This window comes from Neophocaena asiaeorientalis, unplaced genomic scaffold (genome assembly GCF_003031525.2).
Source record: "Neophocaena asiaeorientalis asiaeorientalis breed wild unplaced genomic scaffold, Neophocaena_asiaeorientalis_V1.1 scaffold364, whole genome shotgun sequence".
Taxonomy (NCBI): Eukaryota; Metazoa; Chordata; class Mammalia; order Artiodactyla; family Phocoenidae; genus Neophocaena; species Neophocaena asiaeorientalis.
The window spans coordinates 4,381,515-4,407,463 of NW_020172457.1; the positions used below are offsets into that span (position 1 = coordinate 4,381,515).

Consider the following 25,949-nt stretch of genomic DNA (forward strand, 5'->3'; position numbering starts at 1 on the left):
AAATACTCCAAAATGTAAACAAAGGTTTCCTCTGAATGGTGAGATTATATTTTTTCTATTTTATGTTTTTCTGAGTTTTCTAAATTGCTTTATTTTCGACTTATTTTGAAAAATTTCAAACTCACAGAAAAGTTTCAAGAATAGTACAACAAACATTCATATACATATATCCTTACCTAGATTAACCAATTGTTAACATTTTGCCACATATTTTTTCATTCTCTCTTGTTCTCTAAGTGTGTTTGTATACCCCACTCATACTTTTTTTGTGGAACTACTTGGGAGTAAATTGTAGACATCTTCACCCCTAAATACTTGAATTCATTTCACCTAAGAACAAGAACATTCATTTAAATAACTACTATATATTAAATTTAGGAAATTTAACATTTATGTCTCAAAAATCTTTTTTATAGTCATTTTCCCCACTAATCTAAAATTCAAGATCAAACACTATATTTAGTTATCCAATCTCTTTAGCCTGGAATAGTTCCTCAACCTCTCTGTTTTTTTTTTTGTTTGTTTGAGACACTGTTATAAAAAATACAAAGAGCAGTAATGTAGTAGAATGTATTAAATTTGGGGTGTCTGGTTGCTTCCTTATGATCAGATTCAGTTTATGAAGTTGGCAAGAACACTACATAGAGATGCTGTGTCCTTCTCAATGCATCATCTTAGGAGGCATGTGGTATCAGTTTGTCCCAATACTGAGGATGTTAACTATGATCATCTGGTTAAACTGGTGTATGCCAGATTTCTCCAATGTAAATGTGTACTTTTCTACCTTTGCAGTTAATAAAATATTGATGAGAGGATAGTTTGAAACTGTGCAAATATCCTGTTCTTCAACAGATCTGCACCCAATGATTTTAGCATTAACTGATGATTCTTGCCAAAACAATTATTATGTATATGATGATTTCCTAATTCGACAATTCCTTCTAGATTCATTGGATGACATTAATTGCAAAGAAGAGTTTTCCTTTTCCTTCCTTCATTTTATTTCTCTATTTGCATTAGTATATACTCATGAATCATTTTCTCTTGTTCAACAGGTTATATCCATTCCTGTCATTATTCATTTTAATACTCATATGTTCTCCTTCTGTATCTTTTTGAAATGTCCCCATTACTTTTTGAGTACATCCTTACTTTCTGGCACAGTAAGATCTCCAAGCTTATATTTACACAGCTCTGGAGTCCGCCATTTTCCCCAGGAACCCTAATTCCTTTTAGTGGCAAATGATATTTAGAAACCAAGATCAGTTGTGCTAATTGCCAGGGGTGGTGTTGTTTCTAGGCCTATACATATATGCACACATATTATACACACATCTATTTAAAAAAAAACAAAATCATTAGTCCATGCTTTTATTGCTAATTCAGTTTTTTAAGAACCTCACAGAGTTCTTCCTCTCCTTATTCCATTCCATGTTTATAGCTCCTTTCTCCTACTAGGAAAACCTACTCCCAGCAATATTTATCCATTTGTTAAACCTAAAACACACAAAACAAGTTCCAGAATTACTATACCCAAACCATTACCAGCAAAATTCAAGATTTCCTTGCTTTTATTGTTTTTAGAATATACTTCACTGATAGTATATAGTCTAAGCTGTATTTAAAAAGGTTTAATTCTCTTTTTTCCCCTACTGTGCAATTATGTTACCAACTTGATAAACATGTCTGTTTGTTTCTGTTTGTATTCAACTTTAGGGCTTTTCACATCTTTTATTTTATTTTCTTTACTTGTAAAAATGCTGTGGAACATTATATTTTTAAGAGAAGCTACTGATTCTGTGATAGTACTCTATAAAATAATACCATTTTCATGAGATCATCAAATGATTTAGGAGGGAAGGAACAAACACTGAGTCTCTACTACATGCTAGTTTCTTTACGTATGACATTTCATTGTCACAAAAATAACCCAACAAAGCAGTTACCATAAACTCCAATTTCAGATGCAACACTTAAGAGAGTCAGTCATTTAATAAGGCATCACAGTTGGTGAGGAAAGAGAATGGAGCGTGAACCCAGGTCTGACTCCAAAGCCCATTTATTTTTATTAACTGAGTGCTTATTAAATTGTAGGCAATGTGCTAAATTCATTTAATTCTCAAAAAAACCTTTTATTTTTATTCACCTTTTACCAATAAGGAACTTGAAATTTACACTCTCATTAGATGAATGGTTAAATTATGGTAGATCCCTATTATGGAATATTGTGTATCACTTACAAATACAATAAATCTAGTAGTTTCATGTAAGCACCTCCAAGCCACATCATTAAATTTTAAAAAGTTATGTGGAGAATACATGTTTTTATATTATGTAATAAATAAAACCAGAAAACATAAAACCATACATCTATGTGTGTGTGTGTGTGTGTGTGTGTGTACATATATACGGTTGATCCTCATTATTCACAGATTCCATATTTGTACATTTGCTTACTTGCTAAAATTTGTAACCCCCAAATCAGTATTTGTGCCACTTTTGTGGTCACTCACAGACATACACAGAGTGGCAAAAATCTGAGTCACCACATGTAAATATATGTTCTCAACTGAGGTCAACTAGGTAATGCTCTGCCTTCTTGTTTTAGCTCTCATACTATAAACAAGTGTCCTTTTCACAGTCTACACTTGGTGTCATGTTCTTCAAATTCTGTGTTTTTTGTTGGTGACTTCACCGCTGAAAATGGCCCCCAAGTGTGGTGCTGAAGTGCTGGCTAGTGTTCCTAAGTGCAAGAAGGCTGCAATGTGCCTTATGAAGAAAATACAGGTTAGATAAGCTTCGTTCAGGAATGAGTTATAGTGCTCTTGGTGTGAGTTCAATGTTAATGAATCAACAGTATAAATACACAAGTAAGGTGTGTTCCTGTTGAAAGAAAGCAACATTATATTATTAATCAATTGACAAAAAGTCCGTGACAAAAGGCTTACAGGAACCTATCTCTGTATTTTCCATAGGAGCAAAGGGTCAGTATTCACCAGTTCAGTGTTACAGGTGACTTCATAGACTATTACTGTGAATAATGGGAATCAACTCTACCTGTATGTCAGTGTATAAAGATCTGCCAAATACAAGTGGTTACACTTGGAAGCAGGCAGGGACTGAGGGAAGTTGTTCAAAGAGAATCTTAATATTTTTTTTAAAATGCATTAAAAATGGGTGGGGCACCAGGAAACTCATCAACAGCAACATGACTACTTAAATGGTAGAGACAGGACAAAAAAGGTTGTATTGATTTAAAATCTCATACTCCTAATTACTGTTTCTCTCATTTTCACCATACAGTGGAATGAGGAACTTATCGCTCAGAGTAGTGGAAACTAGTAAAGCTCAATGAGAGGTAGTACAGTTAGTGATTTAGTTCTGAAGCCGAACTACTAAGGTGTGAATCCTGGATTTGCTACTCACTAGCACTATTCCTGGGCGACTTACTTTAGCCTCTCTGTGTTCCAGTTTCTTCACATATAATAAAAGGGGATCACATTAGTGCTACTTCATAGGGTTATTATGAAGATTAAGTGAGTTATTACATGTAAAGTGTTTAGAATAGCACCTGGCCCCACAGTAAGTGCTCAATAAATAATAGCTATCACTTTATCATTACTATTGTGACTGAAGACAATGACTGCTCTAAAAGAAAGTGACCTATTAGAAATATACTTTTTAAAAATTTTTTTTCAAAAATTTATTTTATTTATTCATTTTTTTGGGCTGCATTGGGTCTTCATTGCTGCGCACAGGCTTTCTCTAGTTGTGGCAAGCGAGGTCTAATCTTTGTTGTGGTGTACGGGCTTCTCACTGCAGTGGCTTCTCTTGTTGCAGAGCACGGGCTCTAGGTGCGCGGGCTTCAGCAGTTGTGGCACGTGGGCTCAGTAGTTGTGGCTTGCAGGCTCTAGAGCGCAGGCTCAGTAGTTGTGGTGCACGGGCTTGGTAGCTCTGCTGCATGTGGGATCTTCCCGGCCCAGGGCTTGAACCCGTGTCCCCTGCGTTTGCAGGTGGATTCTTAACCACTGTGCCACCAGGGAAGCCCCAGGAATATACTTTTAAGTTAACATCCTATACAGGCTAGGTAGCTTTTCCTATTTATGGTAATAAGGAAGAAATAGCAAGAATTCTCATTTTTCTCCTAGATAGAAGTTTCTTTGTGTTTACGTTTCTTATTTCTAAAATAAACTCATTATTATATAAAAATCACCTGTAAACATGTGGGCTAAAGACAGGAGGCTGAAGAAAGTCTCTTGCTGAAATCTAAGTTTGGTGGATTTAGTACAAGTATAAAGGCTAAAAGGGCACAGTAAATGCTGTGAAACCCCTAAGGCTCCCCATTCACAAATGTCAACACACTGCCAAAGAGCACTGTACTTTAGACATAAAATATTTTAAACAGCTGTCTGAATTCATACTTGCACATTGCATACGGACTATAAAACTTCTAAAGAAAGGTGTGAAGACCAAGAAAGGCAATATGCTTCTACAGACCAGATTTTCCCTGTCACATACCTTGCTGAAAATATGCTCTTAAAATTAGCAGAAAGCCCAAGTTCAAGCTTCAAAGTGCCCACAGCCACAGACACAGACACAGTAGCTCTAAGCTAAAGATCCCCAAAGGTTATTTTTCTCCGAAGTCAGTCATTTTTCAAAACTAAGATAATGCCAGCTGTTTGCAAATCATTTTCCATCTTTCTAAATCTTTATATTACATATAACATTAGTAAATACTTTAATTCTAAGAGGTTAAGATAAACTGGATGAATTCTGAAGGAAGTCAGACAGTTTGGTTGAGCCAATTTTGGCAGGACATAATTTAGAAAATATTCAGTCATCTATACATGAAAAGTGTATACATCTATAAATAAAATAACCCATTAGATTTCAATTCTAAGTGGCGTAAAGGTAAAACAATCAGACAGAAAATGAATGAGAACCAGGAACTCTAAAGAGGCATGAAACCTTATGAAAGGTACTTTTCGTTTATAAATAATATATCAAATTTCTCCTTATTAAAATTAGCATATAACCTGAATTTGCTCCTCATCCAAATTCACCAATGTTACAAAAATGACATTTATAAAGAAGGTAGTAATACAAGTACCTGAATGGAGCACTTACTAAGTATTTCATTTTGTTGTTTTTCATAATTACTTAATTCTCTCAACAACTTGAGGTAAGTACTCTGCTTACCTCCATTTTATAGATGAAGAACTTAATGCTTAGAAAGGTGAATTGTTCAAAGTCACTTTTAAAATTAGCAAGTGGCAGAGCTGATAGCTAAACCTAGATTCTGACCCTTAACCACTATACTACACTCTTATCTCTTAACTACTAAACTGCCTCCCTTCAGACAGGGAGGAAGAAACAAAACCCCACAGAAAATGTCCCTTTTTGTATTTTTTTCTGTTGTGTTTGTACGGATCTCAGTGTACCTGAAGTTTAGAATCCAACTAAAACAAACTGTTCCTGGCAAAATATATTAGCTGACAGTAAATAGGGCAGAGAAAGAAGAAAAGAGTTAAGCTAAAAGTAAAACATTCGCTGACACCAGTCTAACATATTCAAATGACTGCCAAAAAATTCTTGTTCTAAAGGCTAAATATAAGTCAGCCAGAGATATTTCAGTGCTGTCCACCATTAAAATAAAAATAATGGCTCTGGGCTGCAGTACCCATACCTAACAAGGCACACATTTATTCAAAGTGAATATCTATATGCAAGGCTCTCAGTTCCTGTTATCACTGAACCTGTTTCAAATGATAAAATTCAAAAGGGCGTGAACTTTCCAAAATAATGCCTATAACTAGACTCTCCATCTTAGGGCTGAGATTTCTAACAACCTGAAAACATTTTTTTTTTTTTTGCGTTACGCGGGCCTCTCAATGTTGTGGCCTCTCCCGTTGCGGAGCACAGGCTCCGGACGCGCAGGCTCAGCGGCCATGGCTCACGGGCCTAGCCGCTCCGCGGCATGTGGGATCTTCCCGGACCGGGGCACGAACCCGTGTCCCCTGCATTGGCAGGCGGTCTCTCAACCACTGCGCCACCAGGGAAGCCCTGAAAACATTTTTTAAAAGCCCTTTGAGTGTATGGGATAGTGGTAAAAAATTATATAAATTTTTAGGAGAACCTACTGGAGTTACATTTTATAGCAGTCCTCTTGCCCTGTGGAATCCTACATATTCTGGAATTAGAACTCAGGACTGCAGTTGCCTTGATCAGTAGAGTAGCCTCAATTACTCATTAAGGAAAAACAAAACAAAGGGCAAGACCCCAAGAAACACTACTACTATTTCCATCCCAGTGAGAAACACCATCATTGTATGTCTCTGTTTTTTTTTTCATTTGAGGTATGTTTCACCTTTAAGAGACAAAAGGTCAAACAATGAAGAAATTAAACTGATATTCCAAAGTGTTATTTAATTCCAAAGATAAAGAGAAGTATTTATATTACATACTCTGGAAAATTTCGATACTATTGCTGGACTCTAAGGCAAATTAAAAATAGCACCAGCATTAATGAGATTAATATGCATTCACTGTGTGACTGCATAATGACAAGAGGAAAGTTGGAAATTCCCATACTACAAAAGGCTACTATCTTGTTGAAAAACTGAAGCTATAATGACTTATCCTAACTAAAAGAGCCTTGAAAATTCATCTGACTAAAGCTCTGGATTCTGGAACTTCTAGACTCCCCACTTTACTACAATCTAGTTTAACTACTTTAATAATTCATTAATACTAAATGAGAGTACTACTAAGTGAAAACTGATGCCCATATCTGGGATGCTTGAGAAACACTTGGAACAATTAAGATACCAACATACAAAAATATCCACTTTCAGGAAAGAGGTAATTCGTTCTTCTGCTCCCAAACATTTATTTCATTGCCCACTCCATCACCATTCTGTTGACACCACACAATTTCACAAAGAACAAACAGGAAAACCATTCAACCAGCAAGTGTTAACTCATGGTAAGTATATCAGTAATACAGTCTGCATTCCAAAACAACGTTATACAAATTAATTTATTTTGATCAGGCTTCTACTGCCATCTGTTTGCATAATAACCCAGCAATTGGTGTAATAGGAACTGCAAACTGATCCATGAACTGGGGACTTATACCTGGAAAATAACCTTGTAGCAGGTTATTAGAAATTTTGCATGCTACCTTGAAACTTGCTTCATTTGTTTGGATGACATCTCATCTGATGTTTCATTTAAAAGAAATAAAAGTCCAACCTCCCAAATTCTAGGGCATATGGCCAGATAAATTACATTGGAATACTTACCTAGAGCTGTGAAATCTGAACCAGATTTAAACAGAGCTGAAGCATAGCTAGGTAAGCACATTGGAGAAAAAACTCCTATAATTTCGACCATTCATTAGCCACTGGATGTCTCCGCATGTGTTGCATAAGTCTATTCACCAAAAAGTGGCAAGAAGAACACCGTATTTAGATTAAACAACATGCTGACTTTTCTAGCGGACTGCTATTATCATTTTCCAAAATACTAGACCAAGTCCTGGAATTATTTTATTTTAAAAACATATTAAAGTATGTATTTATTAAGGAACAATAGGTCAACTGAAATATAAAGTATTACTCACTACCATATGATCCAGCAATTCCACTCTTGAGTATACATCCAAAGAAAATGAAAACACTAATTTGAAAAGATACATGCACTCCAATGTTCACAGCAGCATTATTTACAATAGCCTGATATGGAAGCAACCTAACTGTCCATCAACAGATGAATGGATAAAGAAGATGTGGTATATATATACAATGGAACACTACTCAGCCATAAGGAAGAATGAAATAATGCCATTTGCAACAACATGGATGGACCTAGAGGGTATTATGCTAAGTGAAATAAGTCAGACAGAGAAAGACAAATACCAGATGTTACCACTTATACGTGGAACCTAAAGAATAAATGAATGAATAAAACAAAACAGAAAGACTCACAGATAGAACAAACTACTGGTTACCAATGGGAAGATGGAAAGGGGTAGGGGCAGGACAGAGATAAGAGGTACAAACTACTATGTATAAAATAAATAAGCTACAAAGATACATTGTACTGCACAGGGAATATAGCCAGTATTTTATAATAACTTTAAATGGGATATAATCTATAAAAGTATTGAATCACTATTTTACACACCTGAAACTAATATAATATTGTAAATCAACTATACTTCGATTAAAGAAAAAGAAAATTAGGGGCTTCCCTGGTGGCACAGTGGTTGAGAATCTGCTGCTAATGCAGGGGACACAGGTTCGAGCCCTGGTCTGGGAAGATCCCACATGCCACGGAGCAACTAGGCCCATGAGCCACAACTACTGAGCCTGCACGTCTGGAGCCTGTGCTCTGCAACAAGAGAGGCCACAATAGTGAGAGGCCCATGCGCCGCAATGAAGAGTGGCTCCCGCTTGCCGCAACTGGAGAAAGCCCTCGCACAGAAACAAAGACCCAACACAGCCAAAAATAAATAAACAAACCAATGAACCGACATCAAAAAAAAAAGAACGTATGATGTAGAAGTAGCACCACCCTTCAAGGTGGAGAAGAATTCACCTATCTACCACTACCCCTTCTTCCTTAAAAAAAAGAAAAATTACTCATTTGGGAATCTATCACACATAGAGAGACTGATGCCCTGTATATTAGTAAATATGAATTCTTACTTCAAAAATAAATGCATGCTACTGTAAAACACCTGATGTCTCTGTGTAAATCAAACTGAGAAAAAAAGCATGGTTATTATGCATAAGCCATCCCTAAATTACAACTTAGATTGGTATTCCATGGTTATATATAATTGTATTGTTATATAATTATAAAGGCTCAAAGGTCTTTTTTACATTGAAAAAATGTTGTAAGTGTTGATTAGATTCCCAGGCTAGCCAGAGTTAGTTTAAATCAGACAATGCAACTGAACAATGACAAAATAAGATAAAACTATTGCATCACTTGTACTTTAACAAATTGGTACAGAAATAAAACTTTAGGAGAACTATTCATATTTATCTTGAATGAGGATGCTGGAAAACAGGTCAGTTAAAGGAAGGAATAAAAGTATACAAATGAGTTGAATCTCAGTGGAGTTTACTTGGCACTTTGCAAGACTTGAGCAGTTCATACCACTGATTCTTCAGGACGTATTTCACACTTGTACTTGTCGCCTTTAAAATTTCAGGTATCAGTCACCTGATTAATCATCCTTTGAATGTAAGAAACTGGACAAATTAGTTAGGAAAAAGGGATAAAAGGAAGAGCTAAAAATATATGAAACTTCTTCATATATTCCGGGTATCAGTCCTCTGTCAGACATATCTACTGCAGATATTATTTGGTCTGAGGCTTGTCTATTTTTATTTTTAATTTTTGGCCGCATGGTGTGGCCTGTGGGATCTTAGTTCCCTGACCAGGTATCGAACCCAGGCCCTCTGCCGTGAAACCGTGAAGTCCCAATCACTGGACCATCAAGGAATTCCCTCATCTATTTCTTTTTGATAATGTCTTTTAATGAGTAGAAATTTAAATTTTGTTGAAGTCCAATTTGTCAACTTTTTCTTTTATGATTAGTGCCTTTTGTGTCATGTCCAAGAAAGCTTTGCTTATCCCAAAGTTGTGAAGATAATCTGTTTTCTTCTTAAAGGTTCATTGTTTTGGGTTTTATACTTAAATCCATAATCCATCTTAATTTTTGTGTTAAGAGTGAAATAGGGGTCGACGGGCTTCCCTGGTGGCACAGTGGTTGAGAGTCCACCTGCCGTTGCAGGGGACATGGGTTCGTGCCCCAGTCCGGGAAGATCCCACATGCCACGTAGCGGCTAGGCCCGTGAGCCATGGCCGCTGAGCCTGTGCGTCCGGAGCCTGTGCTTCCGCAATGGGAGAGGCCACAACAGTGAGAGGCCCACGTACCGCAAAAAAAAAAAAAAGAGTGAAATAGGGGTTGAGATATCCAGTTATTTAGCACTATTTGTTTAAAAAACCTTTCTTTTCCTTATTGGACTTGGTGCTCTGGTCAAAAAAATAAACTGACTGCATATATATGAGTCTGTTTCTGACCTCTATTCTGTTCTATTGATCTATTTGTCTATCCTTAAGCCAGTACCACACCACCTTGATTACTATGGCTCTATACAGAGTCCTGAAATCAGGTAGTAAGTATGAGACCTCCAACTTTTTCTTTTTTCAAGATTGTTTTAGCTAGTCCAGAGCCTTTGCATTTTGACTAAATTTTAGAATAAGTTTGTCTAGCTCCTCAACAACAAAGAAACCCAAACTGACTGGAATATTGACAGGAACTGCATTAAATTATAAACCGATTTGGGGAGAATGGGCATCTCAACACTTTTTAGTCTTTCAAACCACAAATGTGATTTATTTCTCCATCTATTTAGGTATTCTTTAATTTGTCATCTAAAAATGCAAACAATTTTACTTCCTCCTTTCAAATCTATATGCTGTTTATTTCTTTTTCTTACCATATCGTACTAGCTAGGACTTCTGGCACAATGCTAAATAGAGGTGTTGAAGCAGACAACCTATCCTTGTCATAATCTTAGGGGAAAGGGTTTAATGTTTTACAGTTAACTATGGTACTAGCTGTATGTTTTTCACAGATGCCCTTTATGAGAACCATCCAATTAAATAAGTGGCACTGCTATGTACTGGCCTAGAGTTTTAACAGGTACTGAGTAATAGTACACAATCTGAATAAAGTCAGTCCTCTCCCCCCAGCTTCAGACTTGAACATCCAACTATCACTTCAACATCTCAAGCTGGCTGTTTCACAGGCAACTCAAACTGAACATATGCAAAATTAAACTCCTGATTCCAGTCAGGAGGCTCCACCTTCTCATTTCAGTTGACAGTAACTCCATCCTTCTAGCTTTTCAGGCTCAAAACTTTGGAGTCATTTCCTTCAAACCCTACATCCAATCATAAAATTCCGTTGGTTCTACCTTTAAAATATACTGAGGGGACTTCCCTGGTGGCGGAGTGGTTAAGAATCTGCCTGTCAATGCAGGGGACATGGGTTCCATCCCTGGTCCAGGAAGATTCCACATGCCGCAGAGCAACTAAAAGCCCGTGCGCCGCAACTACTGAGCCTGCACTCTAGAGCCCGCATGCCACAACTACCGAGTTCCCGCACTGCAACTACTGAAGCCTGTGTGCCTAGAGCCCATGCTCCGCAGCAAGAGAAGCCACCCAATGAGAAGCCCGCGCACCGCAACGAAGAGTAAACCCCGCTCGCTGCAACTAGAGCAAGCCCGCGTGCAGCAACGAAGACCCAATGCAGCCAAAAAAGTATATACATACATACATACATGTATATAAATATATACATATATAGAGAGAGAGAGGGAGGGAGGGAGGGAGAGAGAATCTGATCTATTTTACTTCTCACCATTTCTATTGCTACTACTTTGCTCTGAGCAACAATCCCCCTTGCTTAGATTTCTACACCTCCCTCATATTCTCTTTGCCTCCATCCTTGTTCCCTTTTAGTCTATTCTCAATACAGTAGTCAGAGTGACCTAATTAAAACATAAAGCAGATGATATCACTCCTCTGCATGGACAATACCCTGAACCAGCTCCCTATTCAGAGTAAGAGCCAAAGTCCTAATAATGACTTATGAAGTCATTCATAACCTGTTCTGCCAATCCCTGCTCTTACCTCTTGGACCTCATCTCTGACTGCTTTCACTCTCCTTACCTCTACTTCAGCCACGAGTGTCTCCTTGCTGTTCTAAACAAAGCCAAATACTCTCCATCCCAGGGGTCTCTGTTCTAGCCCTCCCTTTGCTAGGAATTATCTTCCCCAAATTATCTACTTAGATCACTCCTTCATATTCTTCAAGTCCTTGTGCAAATCTGATTTCCAAATGAGGTCTATTATGATTATTTAATACTGCAACTGCCCAATTCTTACCCCTTATATATATATACGTATATATATATTTTTTTAAACATAGATTTTATTTATTTTTGGCTGCGTTGGGTCTTTGTTGCTGCGCGCGGGCTTTCCCTAGTTGCGGCAAGCAGGGGCTACTCTTCGTTGCGGTGTGCAGGCTTCTCATTGCGGTGGCTTCTCTTGTGGCAGAGCACGGGCTCTAGGCATGCAGGCTTCCATAGTTGTGGCTCGAGGGCTTCAGTAGTTGTGGCTCGTGGGCTCTAGAGCGCAGGCTCAGTAGTTGTGGTGCACACGCTTAGTTGCTCCGTGGCATGTGGGATCTTCCCAAACTAGGGCTTGAACCCAGGACCCCTGCATGGGCAGGCAGATTCTTAACCACTGCGCGACCAGGGAAGTCCCCTTATATTTTTAATCTCTTTTTAACTTTCCTATAATACTTATCAAATTCTAATGCACGGTATAATTTATTTAATATGTTTATTGTTCCCCCCCACTAGTATGTAAGTACCTCCTGGGCAAGTATCTTGTTTGGTTCACTGGTATATCTATTGTACCTAGAAGAATGCCTGGCATATTGTAGGAACTCTACACAATATATTAAATAAATGACATCAGTACTTTGGAAGCTCAGTAGAAAGACAGTTAATACAAAGTGTGCAATACTGGGTGAAAACTTGTTTCTCTTGTTCCTTCTCTATTATAGAATCCTCTCTGAAAATGGTAGAATCAATTTAAGCATCCTTTTCTTGGACCTTTTCTAGAAAAAAATACAATGTTCATAAGCTTTATTATAAGCTCATCACCAATTCAGAACCCATGCTCTGGAGACTGGAAGAAAGCAAAGAACCATTATTAGTTGATAGTCCACCAGCATTTTGCAACTAAAAGACACAATGATGACCCAAAAAAGGGGGAGAAAAATCTAAAAACCACTTCTGGTTGCTGATAAAATCATTTAATATAATGAAAAATTTGTAAAACGTACATAGAGAACAAAACCAAGCTACTACAGAAAATGAAGAGCAGTAAGGCCTTTCTCAAAAAGGGGAATGATTTCTTACAATGAAAAGCGAAGATCTATATGCCTCACTAACAGATACTGTAAGTACTTATATATATATACACTGGAGCTGTCCCCAAGGGATTTCTTTCCCCAAATGAAATCTGTTCACACGTTTTTAAACAAAAGAATAACCTTACAGACCACTAATTCTCAATTTTTTAGGTGTGTTTTCAGTTTTCCATTGTAAAAGAGCAGACAGAGGAGACTCTTAGGGTGAGGGTATTGTTCTGAAAAGGCTTCTAAAGTGATTCTTATGCTGACATACACATGAATAACATCTTTTTTTTTTTTTTTTTTTTGAATAACATCATTTTTACTAACTTCTACTAGGGTTAAACAACTCTTGATAGATACAGCTTTTCAGAAATGGAGTGGAAGTCTGTGGCATACAAAATCACAATTTGATACTCTTCAGGAAAAGAGAAACCCACTACCAAAATTCTTAAAATGACTGTTTGAACTTGAGATACCTCCCTGTCCTGGACTTTCCTACTAGCTTAGCTTTAAGAGCAAACTGTCTGTTTTCTTTGGCCTACTTGCAACTCACACAGCTGAAATTATTTACTTTGAAATATTTTGTTTTGGTTTGGTTTTAAAAAATAAAAGAAAAATGAATGTTCCGGATTACAGCCGTTTTAGACAGACTATGGTGAAAACACAAGAAAATCCATTTATAACTCTCAAATGCATGGCCTAACAAAATGAACATTAACAGACTCTTCACAGCTATGTTCAGTTTATAAGCCATAACAGATTAAACCAAATATATTCTGCTACTTGGCAAAATCGTGACAGTTCTCCCTATTTCAAATAGTATCATGAATTGACTGAAGACTCAAGAAAAGACAATTAACTGTCCTTTTTCAGGGGGTTTTAAAATGTGTTCTGCTGATTCTCCACCTACTGAAGGGTTGTAACCAATACTGAGTGAGAGAACTAGGGCTTATTTTCACAGTAGGCAACTATGAAAGAGTATTTCTTTGTTTTGGTGCCAAGGACATGCAGGCTCTTCTGCTTGCAAGTACAATGAACCTGGTACCTGAAAGTCATTCAGTCTGATACCTGTGTCAATGCTGAACAGAGGAAAACACTGCTTGATGTTGCTATTACAAAGCCAAAGCACAGCAACAGCTAACAGGGAAATAGATGTAAGGAACAGAACTACATATAATCACCAATTCTGAGAATGGAAGGTAAAATGGATTGCAGTTCAGATGTTGCTAGATGAACTATGAACAAGAATAGTTAGCAAAAGGAAGAAGTGACAAAAGGAATCTTAGAAGTTGGAAGAGAGGTTGTAAGACCATGAAACTCGTTGCAGGTATATTCACACACTGTGGATATGCAAATATGCCCTAAGAATATTAAATCTTAGAAACAGCTGCTTCCATCCCATGTTATGTACCACAAAAACTGAAAAGTAATGATCTGTTACTAAGTTCCCAAGCTTAGGGGCTACTGATGAACGAAGTTAGTAGCCTATGGTAAAACTGTACTGCTACAACATTCATATAACTAAATATCAAGCCAGCAAAGATTCTACTCCCACCAACCTCTCTTCACTTTCTCCTTACAATAAAGGAGAGTTTTCTTTCTTCTTTTAGGGGAATTTTCGAGTATCAGTAGAAAAAGTTTATACTGAACTTTATGTAACCCTTAAGTAAAGGAAGTATGGAACTATGGCAGAAGTAAAATTTTTCTATTTCCTTTCCAGTACAAAATCTAATGACTACTTAAAACTTTATACCTGAGAAGCCTTTTCTGAGTGGATCACAGGTTTTTGTGTGACTTGAATCTTAGATTACCACATGAAAATATGTCTACTCAATTTTTATTTCATCTGCTCTGTACCATTTTTAAGATTTTTAGTGTCATCATATTTTCCTCACTTTCCTTTAAACATCCAAGAACAAAGTCAACAAATATAAGTTAGAAAGACAATTTTTCAAACGTTCAATTTCTGAAGTTTATTGCCACCTTTACCTCTTTTGTCTCTTCTGGGTCTGAATGATCCACAGTTATATAAAGATCATTTTGTAGATATTTCAGAGCACTAAGGGGATCCATTTGGGCCTTCTCTTCAAACCTAGAAAATATAAACAAGAATAATTGTCTAGAGTTATGAAAAAACATCAGAAATGTCTTTTAAACCCAGAGTGGAATACTCTGTATCTGAGAAGATACTGTGGATATCTAAAAATCCTGTGCTTAAGAATCCAGAAGTAAGAATACTTACACATATATAAATAGCATACATGTGGAGTCCCTGGAGATGTAATGGTAATGTCAGGCTGTGGTGCTAGAGACTGGAAAAGAGCATTTCCAACCCTCCTCTTAAAACTATAAGCTAAGATTAAATCAACTGCAAAACATAGTGAATATGTCAAATATTTTATATAACAAAAGTGCAAAATAGCCAAATATGTTTCCTAAAAAAACAAGTAGAGATAAAATTAAAATAATTTCCTAGATTTGTGTCATATACTCTCCACTGGAGGTGTTTAACAGATACTTCAGAAAGTGAAATGAGTATAGTTTCCTTTTTTTTTTTTTTGCCGTACACGGGCCTCTCACTGTTGTGGCCTCTCCTGCTGCGGAGCACAGGCTCCGGATGCGCAGGCCCAGCGGCCATGGCTCACGGGCCCAGCCGCTCCACGGCATGTGGGATCTTCCCGGACCAGGGCACGAACCCGTGTCCCCTGCATCAGCAGGCGGACTCTCAACCACTGCACCACCAGGGAAGTCTGAGTATAGTTTCTTTTAATGAGTATCATTAACACTGATTAGATATTTTTAATGAGACTATTTCCATGTCTCAGTAATAACAAAAACTGTAGCAATCATTTATCAATCGTTTGTTTTGTGCTAGACACTGTATCAAGTATCTTACATATATCATTTCATGTATCCTCCCATAACTCTATGATGAGAAGTTTATCATCATTTAAAAAAAAACAACAGATGAGGAACTGAGCCTGGTAAATGAACTTGGCCAAGCTAAGACCTAGTAAGTGGCAGAAGTAGAATTAAACTCAAGTGTCTCTGATTCCAAAGCTGAAAGGAAACAAAGGATTTTCTTAAATTAAAAAAGCCTGCTTGGGACTATATATCTATTTAAATAATGATAATTCCTTTTTTAATAGCATAATTAGATATGTATTTACTTCTAATAAACTGGTATGCTTTTCAAAATATTATACAGAAAGAAGACATTTAATTTCATTTGGGAAAGGAAAACAGTGAAGAGCCTTTCACAACTGTGTTCAGCTGATGGCATCAATAATTTCCTGTCTTTAGAGCTAATCTCAGTGATAGGGTACCTGGAGGGGCAAAGACTGGCAAAATATTAGTTTTCTTGTACCAGATAGTACCCTGATTGTCAGCCAGCCTTACAACCCTCAGATGAGAGTCTTAGGTCCATGTTACTCTACCATCTTGTCCACAGTGAATTAGACCAGAGTTTTGGCACCTGAGCCAAAAGCAATCATCTTGAGCTTGATGAGCAATTTTTAAAGTGGCCTGGCAGAATTCTTTCCAATAGGGATACTCTCTCTAGGGAACTTTCTGTAAGCAGATACTCTCTTAGAGAATCTGAATGTGAGATACACAAGGACACAAAAAACATACAAAACACAGAAGGCAATAAGCAGAAGATATGAGATGACAGATTCCTTCTCTTCCTATCCTTCTCTCCCTTCCTACTACCTAGCTACCTAGCCACCTACCGAAGCCATAAGAGAAAGCAGAGTTAGGAAGTAGAACAGGAAAAGCAGACAGAAAGAAGCAGAAAGAGAGAGGCTCAGTTACAAGGAAAGCCACCTCAGTAGCTTCTAGCTATTAGAATTGTCTTAGTATCCTAAACAATTCTCCACTGGGCCTCACTGTTCAAGTGCTGAGGAAGCACCTTAATTCTCTGGATTTTCTCATAATAAATTCTTTTTCAGTGAGATATCCTAAGTATGTCTTTATCCTTGTAACCTGATAACTTAACCAATACACACCTACTGTACTATTAAATAAATCCAGCAAAGGGATCCATTTTCCTGGAAGGTGTGTTCTCTCTTTCCTTTTTTAAGCTTTTTTGTTAGCCCACAAAAACTTATTACCGGACTTGTGTCTGCAGTCTAGAATTATATTTCAGCCAACAATTCTGCCCTCTACCTAAAGGAACAAGGAACTAATCATATTTAAATTTTTTTCTTTTGCCCCTTTCCACCCCCAAGTCATCAATATATTTGGAAACTTGAATGCTATACAAAAAAACAGTGGCATTTTATTTTCTGTATTATGTGGCACCATTAAGAACAAAGACACTTTCTTGGCATTCAATATACTTCTCTCCCTTCAAATTTATATTTTAACTAAAATTTATACTTTAAAATTTATATTTTAACTAAATAGTAGCAAATTTCAAAGGCTACTTTTATTTGCTACCTTGAAGCAAGGTTGAAACTTGCTACCTTTCAACTTCAGTCACTTTATTTCATGAATCATTCTCACACTCACAAGATTTGCTAGTCTTTCATAATGTAATTAAAATTTTAAATAATTTGTTACTGATTATTTAAATAATTTGTTACTGATTATTTTCCTTATCCACTTTCATTTTTCACTTTGTGCCTTTACTAGCACAAGTCACTAATGATGCTTTGTACTTGAAACTTAAAACATGCCATAATATATATATATAATATATATAAATTTCAGATTCCCATAAATTGTCATTTCACCTGTCCACTGACAGATTTTTAGAAGAGAAAAATGACTGCCAAAGATCAAAAATAATACTTCTTAGGATAGGTTGGTTGTGGGAAAATGAATAATTCTACTTACTTCCAGAAGGAATGAAAATTAACTTTCTGGAGGGCAACGTATAATTCATCAAGTCTATCGTTATCCTACAGAAATTTTGATAGGGGTGCATATGGAAGTATATAATAACATTAACTACAGTGTTATTTATAATTGCAAATAAGTTGGAAATAAGCTAAATATTCAACATAAGGAGACTAGTTAAGTAAATTACACAGAATAGAACACTATGTAGCCATTATAATTATGATTTGTATTTTTATTTTTTAACATGGTAATAAGATGTTTATAATACATCACTCATTAAAAGACATCAAAGCAAGATGATCCTTATTTTTTAAACAAACAAAAATTCTATTTGTGCACATAAAATTCAAGGGATACAAACCAAAATATTATTTTTGAATGGTGGGATGAGGGATGATTCAATTCTTTGTGGTGGGGAGAGAGGACTTTTTTTTCTTTATTAACCATGGATTACTTTTCTAATTAAAAGCCAGAGGAAAGGGCTTCCCTGGTGGCGCAGTGGTTGGGAGTCAGCCTGCCGATGCAGGGGACACGGGTTCGTGCCCCAGTCTGGGAGGATCCCACATGCCGCGGAGCGGCTGGGCCCGTGAGCCATGGCCGCTGAGCTTGCGTGTCCGGAGCCTGTGCTCCGCAACGGGAGAGGCCCACGTACCGCCAAAAAAAAAAAAAAAAAAAAGCCAGAGGAAAGTGTTTATAAAGTAAGTTCGAATTCTTTACATACAGCACTAGACAACCTTCTTTAATCTCTAGTGGACTTTTGGTCAGGAAATTTTTTTTAAAAGCTCAACTCAACATTCTAACTATAGTTGTTGTATCTGAAGTAGGAATAAAAAAAACATGATTTCCCCAAATTTGTCTTATTTGTCTTAACCTTTTAAAACAAAGTTTAAAGTTTTTTTAAACTTTTAAAAACAAACTTTAACATTAAGTACCAAGGAATAATATTTTAGCAACGTAAACATTAGCTGAAGGTACCTCAAGCTTAAATCTTGTTAATAAGACAGAATTTATCTCTTGCCATCCAGCCAACGTGACGATTCAGACCTTTTCTCCTATAGATTCTATAGGAAATACTCTTTAATTATTCATAGTAATAATAAAGTAACAGAAGCAACTAGCTTTTGTTATCAATTTATCTCTCAAGCACAACTTGTGAAAGCAGAGAGAGAAATAACAAGCAAACACGATATGATAAAGGAACACAAATCTAACTTACACCTACACAGAGATTTTTATTTATTTATATTCTATATAAAATATAATACGTAATTATATACTAAACATATAAACACACATGTGTGCATGTCTGTGTATATACCGATGTGTACGGGGTGGTGGTGGTGGTGAAGTGGTAACTCTGGAGTCAGAATACACAGCATCAAAGCCCGGCTCTGTCACTTACAGCTGAACAACCTTAGGTCAGTTATACAACCCACTTAAAAACGCTTCCATTTCTTCTTTTATAAGAGAGTAATAATAACAGTACCTACTCCACTGTCTTATTGTGAGAATAATATGCAGGATCTAGCACACAAAATTGCTCATAAATGGTACCTATTATCATCATTAAAAGCTAAACTTCTCTGCCTCCAAATTGTAAATTTTTATTACGATCTAACACTACCAGTAACCAAAGGGATAGATGTATTTTTCTACATTTTTCAGCTTATCACCTGCTAAGGCTAAAAAGCAAACATGACTGAGGAGACATATGAAAATGTTTGATTACTTGATTTTGCAATTAAATGGCAAAAGTAATGATGTAAAGCTATAATCATATTTGAAGTTGTATTCTGAAACATCAAATTATAAAGAGATTATTTACTCAACTATATCATCACATTCACTGTTAAGAGAGTTATCAACAGGTCAGTCACATGCCAATAATCTTCACATGCCAATCATCTAGAACTGATATAATCTGTAGTGGTTAGGCCTTGAGTTACTTGAAGGTAGGTTCATCACGTTCATAGAAACTTTTTCCATTAACAGCTGCAAAATATCCTTGCTCTACCTTTAATAATTTTTAGCATCAAGATCTATCTTCACTTTGTACCATCCTTTGAAAGAAGAAAGCAAAAATAAGGAGAACAGGGCATTTACAAAAGTCATGATCTTCACAGTACTTACAGCGTCATGTTACTAAATTTCCAAAGACAAAGTCACATCTCCAAAGCTTAGGTAATACCAACAATAGCTGATAATGCTAAACAAAAGTTTTCAGTGATTTATTTTTATACCTGTGTTTTCTTATGAGGTACTTGCAATGCCTCAGTAAGTAATCTTTTGAAGGCCTACACAATTTCAGTGACCAGAAGTCATCTAATCTCATCTTTGGGGAGCAAGATTTTCCTGGATTCCCACCAAATAAATAATGAACCTGTAATAAATAAAACAAACCAGATTTAAAAAAAATGCATGCATACTCAAGAAACTATGAAAGTCAAAGTAAAATTTCTTCATTTTGGTAGTAGTGTGTAACAAGTAACTTCTTTAGCTTTACTAAAGACTAAAACATTATTACATGTCTACTAAAGGCTGCTTCTGCTTTTTTTCAAGTTTCCATTTTACTTTAAAGTACTGTGACTACTTCCTTAAATTACATTTTCTATTAAAATAAGTTGTATCACCACAGTTACACTGACAATGGAAGACATAAAACAAAAGCAATGATAGTAAGAAGCTATTCTAAGATACTGAGTTTGCTTAGGGCAACAAATAATGGGGATTATCAAGTTAACCAAGTGTTGATCGTAATAAAAAATGGTAGCATTTTAAAAACTGACACACAAGTTGAATCACTGAAGGTCAACAGTAACTAGAAACTTTAAAAATTTTAGCATCTTACTTTTGCTTTAGCCTTAATGCTGAATATTTTTAAATGGCATATATGATTTGTGAAATAACTTTTAAAATATTTTCTATTATTCAATTAATATCAAATAAGAAATGTAAAAGGAATACTACAATGATTTCACTATTATAATTACAGCTTTAGTAATATTCTGTACTCAAAGTGTTAAAGCAGTTCTTGAAAATTTTGAAAACATTTATAACCAGTAGTGTTATACAACAGAGATATTATTTATTTCTGTCCTATAGATGGAAATTCACTTATCCTTTAATTTGGGAGACTCTCAGAGAAAGGGTTTTTATTTACTCCCATGGTATCTTTTACCTAAAGTTCTCAAATGATAGAGGATTTAAATAATCATCTATGGCCTAAACAGAAAGAATTCAGGTTCTGTCAGTAATTTACTATGTAATCTGAGCCCAATCATTAAACATGTAAAATTTAAGGGAGAAATAGCTAAAGAAACCACTCTGAACACTTAGGGACACTAAAACTTCAGAATTCAGGACTGTTTTCATAGGCTGATGGAACAGATTATGTCAATCATAGATAGGAAAAATAAAGATAAAAAGACTTCTTACACAATGGGAAAATCTAAAATCAGGAAGTTATATATACCTTTTCATATCATGTAAAAAGGTATACAAGTGCTGAAAACTGTACATCTTCTACTTGAATATTCATATTGTATTGACAGAAACAATAGGCCATGCTATGTATCAGATCTATGCAGCTAAGAAGCAGCAACCACTGACCATTTTCATAAGAAAAGTATCAGGAACTGTGGACTATGCAAAAATGTTTATTCTCTTAATGAATTTTAGGAACAAGGTGATATCAAATGTCTGCTACGTATTCTAGTAAATGTCAGTCATTTTTATTCAAATCTACTTAAAAATAATCAGAAACATATATTTTGAGATTTTTTCCAATTGTACATCACAGAAAGTTTACAGGTCAATGTAGTTAGTATACCTTGTGTAACTCATCATATACAAGCTGATGGGCAAATCTTGGACATGGTTCTTCCTCCTGAAGACTTTTACTTGGATTATCCTTTGCAGCTTGATCATTCTTATAGACGCAAGACCTGAAAGACATTGCTTTTAAGGCATTCTATCTTAGAAAACTAGCAGCACACATAATGTTAATACAATTGTAGCAAGCAAATTAACGCAATGTCTAATTACAAACAAAAAATTATAAATTTGTTCACATCAAATCTTAAAAGTTCTGGTCACCCTCATAAAATAATCTGAATTTGTTAGAACTGAGTTCTGAAGTTCTTTAATGTCCATCAAAAATCTCTCTCAAGAACAAACTACTTCGTGTTATGAAACAGGATCAGCATATATGAAGGCTTAAACCAACGGCTGAAAGAGATATTACATTTATCTATTCACAATAAAAAAGCTCACAATAGACTTCTTTCATTCTTACTGTAAATAAATGTCTTATTTAGAAAATAATAAATTCCTTAGCTGCTGAGCACCACCCTCCATTACTGAATGGAGGAAGTTCTCTGAAGTTCCTCTGTTTTGGAGAATATTCACTTATGTAGTAATCACAGAACATTAGAGCTGGATCCTCTAGGTCAGTGTTTTTTGTTTTTTTTTTTCTGCGGTACGCGGGCCTCTCACTGCTGTGGCCTCTCCTGTTGCGGAGCACAGGCTCCGGACGCGCAGGCTCAGTGGCCATGGCCCACGGGCCCGGCTGCTCTGCGGCATGTGGGATCCCCCCGGACCGGGGCACGAACCCGTGTCCCCTGCATCGGCAGGCAGAGTTTCAACCACTGCGCCACCAGGGAAGCCCTAGGTCAGTGTTTTTCAAAGCAAAATGTGCAGCAGTTCTGTGAGATGCTCTGTGACAAAAGGGTCCTAGTTTGAAAATGCTAAATAATAATGCTCCCCACCTTGCTCTAGTCAAACTGCTTTATTTTATAAAAACTAAGAAAAGACCTGGGAACATTAAAAATACATGGTTCTCAAGTTTACACATCTACTTGGTAGCAAAAGCTAGACTAAAATACAATTCTCTTGACTCTCAAAGAAACATCTACTAATTGAAATAATTCAGCGGTAAAATCCATTTGCTGAACATCGCTGTATACACAGGCACCAGTACTGACTTTTCCACTCCCCAATATTGATATTAAAATGTATGACATCACAAATTAACATAAGCCTTCCATCTCTCTCTTCTTTTGAATAAACCAACAACCTCAAATAAATGTTACACTGTGATTGCAGTACAGACAAGAGCTACTTACCAACTATTCCTTACAATGTCATAAATCCAGAATGAATTTCTGACATTTTCTTCCCTCTTTTCCTTGTCTTTGCTGAGTCCAGATAAGACATGTATTTCATTCAGTTCTGGATCAATGGTTGCTCTCTGTGTGAATCCTGTCATTGGAACTATAAATTGAAAGAGAAAATAAGATGACAGTATTAACATTACTTAACAGATTAGTACTACTCTTTAAAAGATTACTACATCCTTACCCTGCTCTACTTGTGTCCACAGCACTTACCTTCTAACAGACTACATAACTTTTATATTAAACAATAATCAGTTGCTTCTTGCCTTCTCCCCACTCAAACGTAAACTCTATAAGGGCAAAGGTTGTTTGGTTCACTGTTTTGTTCCCAGTGCCTGAAACAATTTCCTGGCATATAATAGTTACCCAACTATTTGCTGAAATAAATGAATGCTAACTACCAGAATGGAGTTAGAAGGAGGGAAGAGATAGAAAGAGGTATGCAATGTAATCATTTTTATTGAGGAAAAGGGCAATGCTTTATTTAACTGATTTATTATCTGGGTCAGCTCTAATTTAATAGCTGAGACAAAATATTCAAATCTCGACCAAGAAAAACAAAAATTTGACACGCCGGTTTGTTCAATAAGGTCAAAGTCATCTAAAATACCTGTTCAAGACCTACAATGAAATGACATAATTTCCAAGAAAAATAAAATAAAATAAAATATTTGGGGCTAAAATATGCCATTTTGTTTTCCTGAGTGGCTCTAATTCCCCAGAGTTAATTTTCTGAGAAAATATTTTACTTCCTGAGAAATCCATTAAATGAGTGATGGTCATTCAGCATTATCCAGTAATTTGTAAAACACTGATATAGCAAATGCAAATTTTCTCATTATTATTACTTGGAAATATTAGTTGAAATATAATTTTATGATTCACAACATACTTGCCACAGATCTAAAAATAATGCCACTGTTTCAACACTACATTTCTTTTATACACGAACAATTATCATATGCTGAAAAAGCTAAACAAACATCAGATTGAAGTAAAACATTTCAATCAATCCAGAATACTATGGGAGGAGATGCTAACCACATTGATATTTATTCATCTTTACCTACTTTAGCAGGGCCAAATGATGCAATATGTATTTTTTCCTGGTTTAATTCATGGGTCCTTTCACATTCATATTCAATAAATTTGTCTGGAACATTTCAGAGACTATCCAAATGCATCCCACAGTAAATATATTAAAAAATTATACACACATATATAACATAATACATAATTTGTATGCATCCATACACAAATACATTTATCTTTATACACACACATCAACCTATTCTTAACAATAACCTCAACCCTCATAATACACAGTCTTTAGTGGTTATGTAAAGCCTGGTATTTTCTAATTAAGCCTTGGTAAACTTTCAAAAGTACCCAGGTTCTGACCTCTGTTCCTGAGATAACCTTGGAAGAAAGATAAAACAGTAAAGAAATGAAATCATTTTCATTAGTTGTAGAAGTGGAGGACATAACTGCCTAAATTTATTGCACTTAAATTTCTTCATCCCACGTAGAATTCTATAACATGGGTTGACAAACTATGGATTGATCTGACCTGCCTAGGGTCAAATCAGGCCTCAGTCATTCATTTACATTTTGTCTGTGGCTGATTTCACCCCACAATAGCAAGGCTGAGTAGTTGCAACGACAATAATTACATCTGGCTCTTCATAGAAAAAAATTGCTAACCCCTATTCTATAATCTTTTAAAATGCAAATATGAGAGATGTATGACTTATTATAAATGAATGCAACAAACTGCTTACCTAAAATAAGGACCCATTTAAATACCTTAAATAAGGAACCGGAAATTTCTGAGTGGAATGGAAATCTGTGCAGAGGGAAAGAGATTTTTGAATTCTATAAAACGGGGCTGGGTCAACGAGAGGAGAATAAAGGAGTACTGGGCTAGGGGAGGCATGTGAGAATGTTACATGTTTTCTCTTCCATACTGTCACATTTTACCTAGAAGCAGCTTTGTAGCAGAAGAGAAAAATGACAAGTGTTGCTTCTCAAAAATGAAAGCAGTAGGCAGGTTTACAATACTCAGGGAGGTAAGACTACCATGTTTATAACACCTGTATTATAAGAATTATAAAAAATTACTTTGATTATAAAGCGGATTAGAAAGTATACACTTCCCATTTCTTTGATCTTTCATATACAATATGCCTTTTACTCTGCGAAATGTTGACTTTTGCCTCAAAGTTACACATTTAAGTCTTTTATTGGCTTTTCAAACAGCTTTACAGAATATCATTCACATACTATATAATTCACCTATTTAAAGCATACGGCTTGGTTTTTTTTTAGTATATCCACTATAAAACCATCATCACAATCTAATTTTAGAATATTTTCATTACTCCAAAAAGAAACCCTGTACCCATTAGCAGTCATTCCCCATCCCCTTTCACATCTCCCCACAGGGTCACTGCATCATTTGACATGTCTATCAACAATGCAGCATAGACAGGCAAAGTGAGAGGCTTGTGAGATACACAGATCAATTAGGAGGCTGTTAACAGTGCGATGGTGTGGACTGGACGAAGGTAGTAAGGAAATATTAATAAAGAAGCACGATTTCCATCAGCAAAAAAAGGGAGGAGATGTTATGTCAAAAGTACAAAAATCTCTGGACTGGCTTAACAGAGGCCAAGCTTGGAGCAGAAACTTGTGAAAAATAAGAGTAAAAATGTTTCACTCGGGGGCTTCCCTGGTGGCGCAGTGGTTGAGAGTACGCCTGCCAATGCAAGGGACACAGTTTTGTGCCCCAGTCCGGGAAGATCCCACATGCCATGGAACGGCTGGGCCCGTGAGCCATGGCCGCTGAGCCTGCATGTCCGGAGCCTGTGCTCCACAACGGGAGAGGCCACAACAGTGAGAGGCCCGCATACCGCAAAAAA

At 36.2% G+C, this 25,949-nt stretch overlaps 1 protein-coding gene across 5 annotated transcripts in view; it reads right to left on the minus strand.

Moving 5' to 3' along the window:
- The window catches only part of MKLN1 (muskelin 1), a 178,216-nt gene that overhangs the window by 3,433 nt on the left and 148,834 nt on the right, over nt 1–25,949 (minus strand). For 3 of the 5 annotated variants that reach the window (XM_024737950.1, XM_024737951.1, XM_024737952.1), the window contains exons 13-16: nt 22,978–23,125; nt 21,684–21,798; nt 20,095–20,234; nt 13,476–15,101 (exon numbers count right to left, since the gene is read on the minus strand). In XM_024737950.1, coding sequence (XP_024593718.1) covers nt 14,969–15,101; nt 20,095–20,234; nt 21,684–21,798; nt 22,978–23,125 — 536 coding nt within the window. In that variant the 3' untranslated portion in view covers nt 13,476–14,968. Of the gene's footprint in view, nt 1–7,304; nt 7,352–8,185; nt 8,194–13,475; nt 15,102–20,094; nt 20,235–21,683; nt 21,799–22,977; nt 23,126–25,949 lie in introns of those variants that run through there. The other 2 variants (XM_024737953.1, XM_024737949.1) reach the window with 2 other exon arrangements.